General features: G+C 46.3%; 1 protein-coding gene across 1 annotated transcript in view; it reads left to right on the top strand.

The window, feature by feature from the left end:
- The window catches only part of LOC144679446 (angiopoietin-1-like), a 144831-nt gene that overhangs the window by 104440 nt on the left and 27365 nt on the right, over positions 1 to 13026 (top strand). Inside the window, exon 6 of the mRNA XM_078539830.1 lies at positions 5001 to 5102. Within this exon, the coding sequence (XP_078395956.1) occupies positions 5001 to 5102 (102 nt within the window). The remainder of the gene's footprint in view (positions 1 to 5000; positions 5103 to 13026) is intronic.

Below are 13026 nucleotides of genomic sequence, written 5' to 3'. Positions count from 1 at the left end.
CTCAAGAACTATGCTGAAAAAACACAGTAGACATTACAGCAGTGAAAGTGATTATATTTACAGTGGTTAGACTTGTGATAATGATTTATTCACCCATGCAATCAGTTGTGATCAAAATTTCTATATTTTTCATGGACTACCCCTTCTCCTAGGTACTCCCCCAATATCTGCAGCAGGGCTGGAGGTGGCCTGCTGACTAATTTGCCCTGTTTCCTTGGATGACTTTGGTGGCCATCCTCTGGAGAGCTGATCTTCCTCTATCTGTCCTGCTGTGGGCCAGCTGCTCCCTCTGTGCTCACAGAGGATGAGGCTGAAGGGGTCACAGGCAAAGGGGATTCAGAAGGTCCAGACAGCCTCTGTGATTCCTGAGCGATGGCCCAGGGGTGTCCAGCTGCTGGTTCTCCTCCCTTAGGGTGCCCAAAGGCCCTGGCCTGACTCCTCGAGGGGAAGGGGCACCTGGAGGGAGGTCAAGGTGCCCTGTCCCCCTTTGGCTTGCCAACTGCAACAGCTTCCCCATGGCTACAGCGATAGAATGAAGGTCTTCATGCATCTCCGGCAGAAACTGGGCATTCTGTTGGACCAGGTTCTCCATGAAGTCCACCAGCCTCCCCATGGAGACCTTGGTGCGCTCACTGGTCGGCACCACTACATCAGAGGACAGGCAGATGCACTCCTCTGACTCACGTGCCACTCTGATGAGGTCTTCCAACAGCTCTGTGTGATCTTCACCCGCCTCTTGCTGGCTCTCCATCATTAGTTGGAAGGCCGAATCCAGAGGCCCATCATCGGACTTGGACCTTGTGGATGCCCCTTCCCCAGCACTCCTCCGAGTGTTGGTGAGCTCGGCTGACCCTGTTTCCTCGCTGTGGACACATGTCTGCGCAATGACCACCAGATTGTGAGACCCTTCCTAAGCTTGAACTAATGCCCACTGAGGTGTGTGTCTCTGTGCTGGTGGAGAATGCAGGTATCTGCTGTGATGCCTCTACAGGTGCACATCTCCCCTCTTCCCCTCTCTCCTGGCTCCTTTCTGGGCTCAGGCTCCTGCTGAGGCCTGACAGGGAGTCCTCATCCTCAGGCCTTGGCCACTTCCTGGTGGCACCTGTAAGTGAGAGAGGAGAGAGCGAGTGGCAGAATGAGGTGCCTCCAATATGGAGGCACATTTGACCCTCAGGTATCTATCTATAAGACGGATGGATTCTTATTCTGGGTGAACGCCCAAGTTCATGGTCTGCATCACCAACTGCCCAGTCCCACTCCACGCCTGCCAACTGAGCTGCCCTGACCTCAAACTCCATGAGGAGCCTCAGATGTGGGCACCCTACCCGGCCCCACCAACTCCACAGTCTCCTCCCATTCCCTATGGTTGTGCCTCATCTTCTCCTGCTCAAAGACAACAGAAAAGATGTTTTAGAGAAGCTGTGTGTTGCATCCATTTGTAAATTATATTTCAACGTTCAATTCTCATTCTTCCACTCTTAATGTTGGCCATGTTGTGTGGCATGGTATTAATGTGCTGAAGGGTTGTGGGCCAGCTCCCCCCAGAGCGCTCATTCCATTCACATGCAAGGCTCAGGCAGGCCTCTGATTTGTGGAGGTTGCTGGTGCCCCCTGTGCCTGAGTCCATTTCCCCCCCCACCCCCCCACTTCCATCCAATGATCCCTGTATGTGGAAGGGTAAAGAAGGCACAGTGGTGACCCCGCTGCAGAGTGGATGCACTGCAGTGGGTCTGTGGGGCACAACTACACCGTTGCCACTGAGACTCTTGTACCCTTACATATGGGATTGGCACCCCATCCACAAACAATCACTCCCTACACCACCGACGCACAGTAGCAGCAGTGTGTACCGATGCACTGCCGCAACTCGCCAAGGCTCCTTCAACAGCACCTTCCAAACCCACGACCACTACCATCTAGAAGGACAAGGGCAGCAGATAGATGGGGACACCAGCACCTGGAAGTTCCCCTCCAAGCCACTCACCATCCTGATTTGGAAATATATCACCGTTCCTTCACTGTCGCGGGTCAAAATCCTGGAACTCCCTCCCTAACAGCACTGTGGGTGTACCTACACCACATGGACTGCAGCGGTTCAAGAAGGCAGCTCACCACCACCTTCTCAAGGGCAACTTGGGCTGGGCAATAAATGCTGGCCTAGCCAGTGACACCCACATCCTGTGAATGAATTTTTTCTTTACTTACCCTGGGGGAGTGAATGAGGTCGTGCATTCTTTTGTGACATTGTCATTGAGTGATAGAGTCATACAGCACAGAAACAGGCCCTTCGGCCCATCGTGTCCATGCCGGCCAACAAGCACCAATCTATTCTAATCCCACTTTCCAGCACTTGGCCCATAGCCCTGTATGCTATGGCATTTCAAGTACTCATCTAAATACCTGTTAAATGTTGTGAGGCTTCCTACCTCTACCACCCCCTCAGACAGTGTGTTCCAGATTCCAGCCACCCTCTGGGTGAAAACATTTTTCCTCAAATCCCCTCTAAACCTCCTGCCCCTTACCTTAAATCTATGGCCCCCCTTATTGACACCTCCGCCAAGGGGAAATGTTTCTTCCTAACTACCCTCTCTATGCCCCTCCTAATTTTATATACCTCTATAAGGTCCCCCCTCAGCATTCTCTGTTCTAAGGAACACAACTCTAGCCTATCCAGTCTCTCTTCATAGCCCAGGAAACATCCTGGTGAATCTCCTCTGCATCCTCTCCAGTGCAATCACATCCTTCCTTAGTGTGGTGGCCAGAACTGCACAAAGTACTATAGCTGTGGCCTAACTAGCGTTTTATACAGCTCCAACATAACCTTCCTGCTCTTATATTCTATGCCTCGGCTAATATAGGCAAGTATATACCTTCTTAACCATCTTATCTACCTGTGCCGCTGCCTTCAGGGATCCATGGACATGTACATCAAGGTCTCTCTGATCCTCTGTACTTCCTAGGGTCCTACCATTCATTGTGTATTCCCTTGTCATGTTAGTCCTCCCAAAATGCATCACCTCACACTTCTCAGGATTAAATTCCATTTGCCACTGTTCTGCCCATCTTACCAGCCCATCTATATCGTCCTGTAATCTAAGGCTTTCCTCCTCACTATTTACGACACCACTAATTTTCGTGTCAACTGCGAACAGACTGATCATACCTCCTATATTCACGTCTAAATCATTAATGTACACTACAAACAGCAAGGGTCCCAGCATCAATCCCTGCGGTACACCACTCGTCACAGGCTTCCAATCGCAAAAACAACCTTCGACCATCACCCTCTGCCTCCTACCACTAAGCCAATTTTGGATCCAATTTGCCAAATTGCCCTGGATCCCATGGGCTCTTACCTTCTTGACTATTCTCCCATGCGGGACCTTGTCAAAAGCCTTACTGAAGTCCATGTAGATTACATCAATTGCCCTACCTCATCTACACTAGTCACCTCCTCGAAATATTCAATCAAATTTGTTATCCATGATCTCCTTCTGACAAAGCCATGCTGACTACCCTTGATTAATCCCGGCCTCTCCAATTAGAGATTAATTCTGTCCCTCAGAATTTTTTCCAATAGTTTCCCTCCCACTGATGTTAGACTCACTGGCCTGTAATTACTTGGTTTATCCCTACTACCCCTCCTGACTAACGGTACCACATTCACTGTCCTCCAGTCCTCTGGCACCTCTCCTGTGGCCAGAGAGGATTTGAAAATTAGTGTCAGAGCCCCTGCAATCTCCTGCCTTGCCTCACATAGCAGCCTGGGATACTTCTCACTGAGCCTGGGAATTTATCCACTTTTAAGCCCACTAATACCTCCTCCCTTTCAATGCTAATTTGTTCAAGTATATCACAGTCCCCCTCCATGATTTCTACACCTACATTGTTCTTCTCCATAGTGAACACAGCCGAAAAATAATCATTTAAAATCTCACCTACGTCCTCCGGCTCCACACACAGATTGCCACTTTGGTCCCTAATGGGCCCTACTCTTTCCCTGGTTATCCTCTTGCCCTTAATATATTTTCCTTTTTCATGCCCCCTCTTCGCTCTCCTAATTACTTTTTTAAGTAACTCCCCTACACTTTCTATATTCCTCTAGGCTTCTGCTGCTTTCAGTCCTCTGTATCTGCCATAGTCTCCTTTTTTCCCCTTATCCAATCCTCTGTATCCCTTGACATCCAGGGTCCCCTGGACTTGTTGGTCCTATTGCCCACCTGCTCTGGACAGCCTGGGCACTGATGGCATCGGCCATGTGTGCCCGTGCAGGGCTGGTGTCCCTGCTCAGCCTCCTCCTCCCATCAGCCGGGTACAGAATATTCCTCCAGACCTTGACATGGTCCAGGAGGACGCGCAGGGAGGTGTCACTGAACTTTGGCGCTGGACCTTCACTGACCCTTCCAGACACCTCCGTAGTTTCTTTAGACAGCGGATGCCTGGGGACCTTTTAAATATGGCGCCAGGGTATGACGGTGAGGTGCGCACCATCTGGCCTGCCCTGCTGCACAAGATGTCGGCTGCATAATCAATGACCCTGGGGCTGGAAGATTCCGCGAGATTTCCTGTCGGCCTTCGCAGAGGGAAACACTCCCATCTCCGCTCTCCGCCGTGGGACTTAGTCCCCGATGGGAGAACTCTGCGCAGAGTACCTACAGCACTGTAACAGGCCATTCCGCCCATCTAGTCTATGTTGATGTTTTTGCTCCACATGAGCCACCTACCACCCCCTCTTCGTCTCACCCTATCAGCAAATCCTTCTATTCCTTTCTCCCTTATGTTTATCCAGCTTCCCCTTAAATGTATATATATTGTCCACCTTAATAACATTACCGTGTCATTTTGACATGTTTAAATGTTGATTGGCTGGGATTGCTCTGGTCAATATCACTGCACAAACTGACTGAATCATTCACCCAGCTCTCTCTCTCTCTCTCTCCCTCCTTCTCTCTATCTCTCTCTTGGAGCCGGGTCTCACTGCTCAGTCTGTTTCTCCGCAGGTGTACTGTAACATGGAGACAGCAGGAGGTGGTTGGATGGTCATACAGCACAGAGGAGATGGCAGTGTGGATTTTCATCGAACCTGGAAAGAGTATAAAATGGTGAGTGAGACCTTTCAGCCAATGCACTTGGTGTGGAGAGTTAGGCTGAAAGGAGAATCTGTGACTGATGAGAAAAACTGAATTGACTGCAACTTAATAATTGCAACTTTAAATCCAAAACATTGGTTCTGGAGAATCGTCAATGCTTTGCCATGGGTAATTCTTTATTAAGAACCAGAAGGACAGGAAGAGGTCATTCAGTCCCTATAGCTTGTTTTGCTATTCAATTAGCTTATGGCTGATCTTTATCTTAACTCTATCTTAACTCTATCTGTGATTCTGTGATTCTGTGATTAACTCTATCCACCCACTTTGGTTCTGTAACCCTTACTTGGCAGCTGTGCCTCCAGCTGCCCTAAGTTCTGGGATTCCCTCATTAAATCTCTCCTCCTTTATTTCCCTCTCTCCTCCGCTTTTAAGATGCTTCTTAAAACCTGCTTCTCTGACCCAACTTTTGGTCACCTGTCCTCGCATCTCTTTGTGTGGCTTGATGTAAAATTTTGTTTCAGAATGCTCCTGTGAAGCATCATGGGACATTCTACTATGTTAAAGGTGCTATATAAATGCAAGTTACCTTTGCTGTGGAGAGAATTCCAGATTTCCACTCCCCTTTGTGTGGAGAAGTGCTTCCTGATGTCACCCCTGAACAGCCTGGCTCGAATTTTAACGTTATTCCTCCTTGTTCCAGACTCACCCCAACAGAGGAAATAGTTTCCCTCTATCTACTCTATCAAATCCTTTTTATCATCTTAAATTATCCCTTAATCTTCTATACTCAAGGGAATACAACATACGAAACCTGTCCTCATATTTTAACCCTTTTATAGCCCCTTTATCATTCTAGTGAATCTAGTGAACCTGCACTACACCCTCTCCAAGGCCAGTATGTCCTTCCTGAGGGGTACTGTCCAGATTTGAACACACTATTGAAGTGAGGTCTAACCAGAGCTCTGCACAATTGCAGCATAATTTCCACCCCTTAATATGCCAAGCGCCCAATGCCACCTCCCAGAATCCATAGCCTTTCGGGAGGAAAGAACTCCAGGTTTTGACGACTCCTTGTTGGGATGAGGAGGAGGGAGAATTGGGTTTTGGGTACTCCTTAGCCAGTGAGATCAGATCTGCAATAGATTGCACTGCTTCCTTGTCAATAAAGGGTTAAAACAGAAACAACACTTTGAGCTGAATGAAAGCTCAAGAGTTACAATGGGACTGAGCACAAACCCCATCAGAACTTATCCAAAATTCCACAGTTACTGCTTGATATTCAGTTGCAATGGTCCACACTCAATGGGCGAATAAAATTCAATTATATTCTGGAATGCTGTGCTTAAGTCTCAGGCTTTCTTGTAATCCTATAAAGTATTTGGAATATTTAACCACAAATTGATAACAGATTTTTTTTTAACTCTGATTATCCAAAGAATCAAAACACTATTTTGTTCGATTTTCACTTTGGCCTTAACCACCTGTGGGGTTAGGCAGATGGTGGAAGGACACAAGATGGTGCCCATCATGCGGCCATGAAGCCCGACATTCATTCCGTTACTCTCACTCCACCGTAATAGAGTGAGGTTTCTCCTGCCTGAGTCAGCCTGAGAGTTCGAACCCCACTCCAGACAGTCCCAGCCAGTGGAGACCGGAGGTCTGGAGGATGGGAATTCCAGGTCAAAGTCCAGTGGGATCCTCATGCTGGTGGGTGGGCCACCCCCTCATCATACAGATTGTAAGAGACAGTTGAGTCGTCCGACTATAAGTGATGAGTGCTGGGGTAAAGATGGCGACAGCCCATGGAAGGAATGTTCGCGTTATGGTGAGTCAGAGTGTTCATCAACCTGAGGATCATGCTATTCCCCAAGGGAAGAGCTGAAGACACTACGACAATGTCAATGACATCTTGTCAAGGTGCTATTAGCCCGTGAATCCTTCCAATTTTCACACTTCAAGGGAAGAGCACAAAGACACGAAAACAACAATGAAAATGTATTACGACACTCGGATGGGCTGTTTACCAGCACCTTTCTGGCTGAATAAACCCTGTGTTAGGCAGCTTGCAAGGCTGAAGCTTCGAGATGAGATTTTTCAGTTGCTATGTACATCGTATAAGTCCACCTGGTGTATAAGACGACCCCATTTTACCAGCCCCAAAATATTTTTGCATATTCTTGGCATATAAGCCAACCTGCCCCCCTCCTCCGCTCCACTTTTCAGCCGCAAAATGCTGTACTCACATTAGTAGTCGGCCTCAATTTTTCAGCCCACAAGTTGGATGTTTTACTCACTGGTACCGTCTAACAGAACGCGAGGGATGTAGCGAGCGCTACGGGCTGTATTGCAAAGATGACCAGCAATTTATGACGCGCCTACACTTTGTGTCACAACCACACCGACCATTCACTTTTATACTTGACCCCCTTTTTTTTGCGGGGATTTTTTTCGAGGCTTCAAATGGTCGACTTAATGCTTAATGACATCTACAGTAGGTGCCACAGAGGAACCTAGCCATATGGAAACAGGCATCCTCAGTGCCTGGTTGTAGGTGAAACCAGATGAGGAAGAGTGGGATCATTCCCAAAGACTTTCTTGAGATGCACTTGAGCAATATTACAGTGACTGCGTCACTTGATACCCTTCTCCATTTTAATGATTGCACCATAGAGACTGCCTTAATCTATATCTAAATTGCTTGCTTTATTTGGGTTAATGTTAGTCATGGTAAAATCTTGGCAAGTTTATTCATTAAACACAGGAAAGGAAATGATATGTAATTTCACAAAAATGATACATTTGTTGCTTTAGTTTCAAAGATTGGCGAGTTTTCGTCAATGCTAATGTTAGGAGGCAGAGCATGCTTTGGCTCAATGTTGTTAACTTGTGTCATCTTTAAACAGAATCTCATTGTGTCTCTGCTTCACTTCAGATTTTCAAAGCACTGATTTATGGGACATTGCTAAGTTTTTTTATTATTCATTCATGGGATGTGGGCTTCGCTGGCTGGGCCAGCATTTATTGCCCATCCCTAGATGCCCCTTGAGAAGGTGGTGGTGAGCTGCCTTCTTGAACCGTTGCAGTCCATGTGGTGTAGGTACACCCACAGTGCTGTTAGGGAGGGAGTTCCAGGATTTTGGCCCAGTGACAGTGAAGGAACGGTGATATATTTCCAAGTCAGGATGGTGAGTGGCTTGGAGGGGAACTTCCAGGTGGTGGTGTTCCCATCTATCTGCTGCCTTCGTCCTTCTACATCATAGAAGTTGTGGGTTTGGAAGTGTCGAAGGAGCCTTGGTGAGTTGCTGCAGTGCATCTTCTAGATGGTACACACTGCTGCTACTGTGCGTCAGTGGTGGAGGAAGTGAATGTTTAAGGTGGTGGATGGGGTCCCAATCATGCGGGCTGCTTTGTCCTGGATGGTGTCAAACTTCTTGAGCGTTTTTGGAGCTGCACTCATCCTGACTTGTGCCTTGTAGATGGTGGACAGCTTTTGGGGAATCAGGAGGTGAGTTACTCTCTGCAGAATTCCTAGCTCCTGACCTGCTCTTGTAGCCACAGTGTCTATATGGCTAGTCCAGTTCAGTTTCTGGTCAATGGTAACCCCCAGGATGTTGATAGTCTCCGAGTCTTCTTTCAACAAATGAAGAATTAAGACAACCCATTTCTACCACTGATCCCATATCCAATGAATTGGGCACTGCTTCATTTCTATAACAAATTCCCCTAGGAATATAAGAAGAATGTGGGAACAGGAGGAGGCCATTCAGCCCATCCAGCCTCTTCTAGCATTCAGTTTTATCATGACTGATCTGTACCTTAACTCCATTTACCTGCCTTGATTTCATATCCCTTCATACCCTTGCCCAACAAAAATCTATCAATCTCAATTTGAACTTTTCAGTTGAACCCTCCCCATGACCCCACCCTCATCAGCTTTTTGGGGGAGAGAGTTCCCTATTTCCACTTCAGTTTGTGTGAAGAAATGCTTCCTGGCATCACACCTGAATGGCCTGGCTTGAATTTTAAGGTTCTGCCCCCTGGTTCTGACCCCCTTGCCACCAGAGGAAATAGTTTCTCTCTATCTACCCTATCAAATCCTTTAATCATTTTAAAAACCTCCATTAGATACTCCCTTAATCTACTACAAGGAAGGGAATACTTAATGCAACCTGCCCTATTTTACGTTGCCTGGATGTTAGGCTGACTCATACCCTTACCGTGTGGATACAATGTGGGGAGGAGGTTACCACACTGCTACCATTAGATCCAACCTCCCCATTGGGTGTCAGAGCCTGGATCTCTGGTGTCCACTCACTGGGACTGTCTGGAGCATGGCCCAAAATTATCCAGCTCAGAGATGAAATGCTCACTGAAGGAAGGGTTAGCTTGAGGCTGGGGGTGGGACACAAGAAAACCCAGAGAGAAATAAAAATACTCTCCCTTCCTGTGCCACCTCCAACCCTCTCTCCTCTTCCTGACTGGCTTGGGGCCTTGTCTGAGGGGCAATGACCAATTCCCTCACTGCAGGCCTCAGGTTGAGATTACAGTCAGGCCCCAATGATGTCATGGGTCTCTGATGTCATGTGACTCCAATGACATCATGTGGTCTTGGTGATGTCACAATGTTATAATGACATCACAGAGCACTCCAAAGAGGTCACAAAGTCTCAATTCATCCTAGGACCCTGGTGATGTCACAGGGTGATGTATTGGGATCCAATGATACAATGATGTCTCGATGATGTCATCAGGCCTCAATTATATGACAGGATGTGGATTATGACATTGGGGCTCTGATGATGTCATCTGCATATTTAAAGAAAGTCCCCATTGCCACCCCACTATTTAAAGTAAGTCCCCACCCTGCAGGTGTGCCTCTGGCCTGCTCAAAAGAACAGATGAAATGGTGACACACGAGGAGGCAGTCAGATTGAACTGGAGTAATTCAGACCAGGCAGGTTGACTGCTAGCCAACCTGGTTTGTGACAGGAGCTGGGAGAGGGTTAAAGTCCCCCTTGTCCCCACCCCAGAATCTCACCACAAGCTCGGATTTTGAAAAGTTCTGCGGTCCCCTCTCTTGTACAATTCCTGTTTATTGAACTTATCATGTACAGTTTGACACATCTGAAACCATAAAACTGTTCCAAGTTGGCAATTTACAGCAATGTCGAGTTGAACTCTGTAAGATAAAGAACGGAATAAACACTAAGAGGTCTATTTAACCAATGTTGTATTTTTATAGTTACTCTGATTCCCTGAAGCAATGTCTGAGCTTGATCTATTTATGCTAATTAGTTCCCATGCACTGCATTATTTTTCACCCACACAATTATGGTTAACCGCCCAGAATTGAGTTTAATGCCGTTGTTGTATTGCTATGGCTCTCATTTTTTGTTTACTTTTCTCTCACTTTTGCATCAGAACTCCTCCATATCTGATCTCTTTTGAATCCAGTCCCCACTCTCATTGCCCCACCATCGGATGCTGTGCAGACCCTACACTCTGGAATTTCCTCCCTTGTCCTCTTCTCCTCTCCACATCCCTGTCCTCCTTTCAGACCCTCCTTAAAACATTCCTCTTTCATCCAGCTTTGCTCATCCCTCCTGATGTCACCTTGTTGGTTTGGTATCTGTCTTTGTCTAATGACCTCTTTGTACAGCTCCTTGGAGTAATTCTTCAACATTAACATTGCAACAAGATTTTGCCACCTTTCACCCTGTTACGATCCCAGCTGACGTTAATACTGGATAAATCAGATCCCAGAGTGAAACCTGGCTTGATAGATCCTAAATTTTATTGTTTTTTTTTAGAAACGTGGAGGAAAGTTACTGAATAAATTCACAGGAGTCTGCTGATGAACTTTTAACACACAGAATAAAACATTTATTAAACAAGAAAAATGAACTGTATTACACCAGACAAAAGGTTGGAAAGATCTCAATACAAACACAAAGAAAATGATTCAAATATTTGTTATTCCTTCACCCCAGCTTTATCTTTACAGACACATCTGTTATGACCTCAGCCAGTCCTAATTGCTGGGCAAACCAAACCCCAGAGGGAAACTTGGCTTACGGGCCAAATCCTTTTTTTTATATTCTGAAAATGAGAAGCAAATGTCCTGATCAAAGCAGTAAGAGATCCAGTAACACTTTTGGGTTTTTTTTTAATTAAAAGTAAAAGTTTTATTAACAAAAATAAAAGAAAACTTGAGCACACAAGAGTACAGTTACACGATTAAGGTTAGTCTTACAAAACATTCCCAAAAAAATTCTACTTGATCAAACCCGCAAGTAAACACTTTCCAGGCAACTCTCCCTTATAGACGTCTAACTATGAAATCCAGTAATATTATCCAAGGCAAACTGCTGTAGCTTCAATAAAGGCATAACACATGACCTCCATCCTCTCCCACTCTGTAGTGGAATCTACTTCAGATTAAAACTGCCTGTTGCTGCCCAAGACCTTTCTGGCTTGACTGGGTGGTTGATTCAAACTACATCCTCTCCCAGCCTAGAGCTTCAGCTCAATGAGCTCCCAATTCAGCTCCAACTGTATCCCTAGGTCCAGCTCCACAGTAGCTCTAAAATATTTTTTCCCTTCATCTCAAGTATCATTGTTTTCACACCTCTTTGACACTCAAACCCTTCCAAATATAAAATCTTTCATGCCTCTCTCCTGTCTTTGCTTTTGGGTCAATAAAATAGAATATTCCCCCTTCTATTTACCTATGGAGCTCCTGCAAGATGCAAACATATCTCTTGACACCTCTGATTCCCCTTTGATATTCAAACAAACTCTTCACTTTCTAAAAATGCAAATGTTAGATCTAACCTATTTACTTGTACTTCAACCTAACACCTCTCTCATGTTTTAACCCCCCCAGATAACTTGACTCCTATCAATCTCTGTCCTGTAAATTAAAGCGCACACACACATACACACACACACAGGCACACCCCCAGCCTTCTTTACACAGGATAGCACCACATTCCCCAAAAATATTTTAAAAAATAACTTCTATTCTCACACATATAAATTTGGAAAGATAAAACAGTTTACCATATCTATCGTATACTCTAATATTCAGGGTAAGTATGCGGTACATGAGAACCAACTGGTGAACTGTGGTCAGACACACCACACTCCAAAGTAAATGACAGATGCGACCAAAGCAGATTCTATGGATTTCTCAATAACCCACCCAGATACTTGTTACATTGTGAACCAACCGGTCTCACTGAAACTGTCTTTCTCACGAGGGTTTCCAGTCTCCACATTTGAAGAACTCGCCCTGGAATTCTCTCCAAACATCGCTGCCACTCAGGCAGCTACAACAAGGACTCACCTCCAGGGTTTCAATCTCACCTTCCGAGATTCCTTTCTACAGATCACCATGTACACTCAAGCTTCATCTTCCAAGCACATTTTCAGACCTTTGGCCATGCCAAGCAGAACACCACTGCTCCAAAAGGGTACCTTTGCCCTCACAGGACATAATCACCAACCTTTGGCTGCTCTCTTTGGCCTTCAGGGCTTCTCTCGAACCCACTTTGCTTCGTCTGCTCCCCACAGTTCTCTCTCTCTTTAATTCGGAGCCAATTGCTTAGTTCCTTTCTCTCAACTTTGTTTAACAGGATCTATTTCTGATCTCCATCCTTGTCCCTTACCTAGTGCTGTCTTCTTGGATCTGGTTCTGTCCCACTCCCTTGTTTGGGACCTTCTCCTTTGTTTGGGACCTCTCCCTATCCCCTCCCCGCGTCCTGATCCTTGGGACACCTTCTCTGCAATGGAGCTCCTCTTCAGGCCGCCTGGCCTGCACTTTCGCGCTGTTTCACTTTTCATCTTCTTTTCTTCCTGCCCGGGCGCGCAGGGCCGGTTCCCAACCTGAAGAATGTAAAGATGGACGAATTGAGCATGTGCAGTCCTTACCCGG

This window comes from Cetorhinus maximus, chromosome 4 (assembly GCF_964194155.1).
Source record: "Cetorhinus maximus chromosome 4, sCetMax3.hap1.1, whole genome shotgun sequence".
Lineage (NCBI taxonomy): Eukaryota > Metazoa > Chordata > Chondrichthyes > Lamniformes > Cetorhinidae > Cetorhinus > Cetorhinus maximus.
This window is presented reverse-complemented; position numbering and strand designations above follow the sequence as displayed.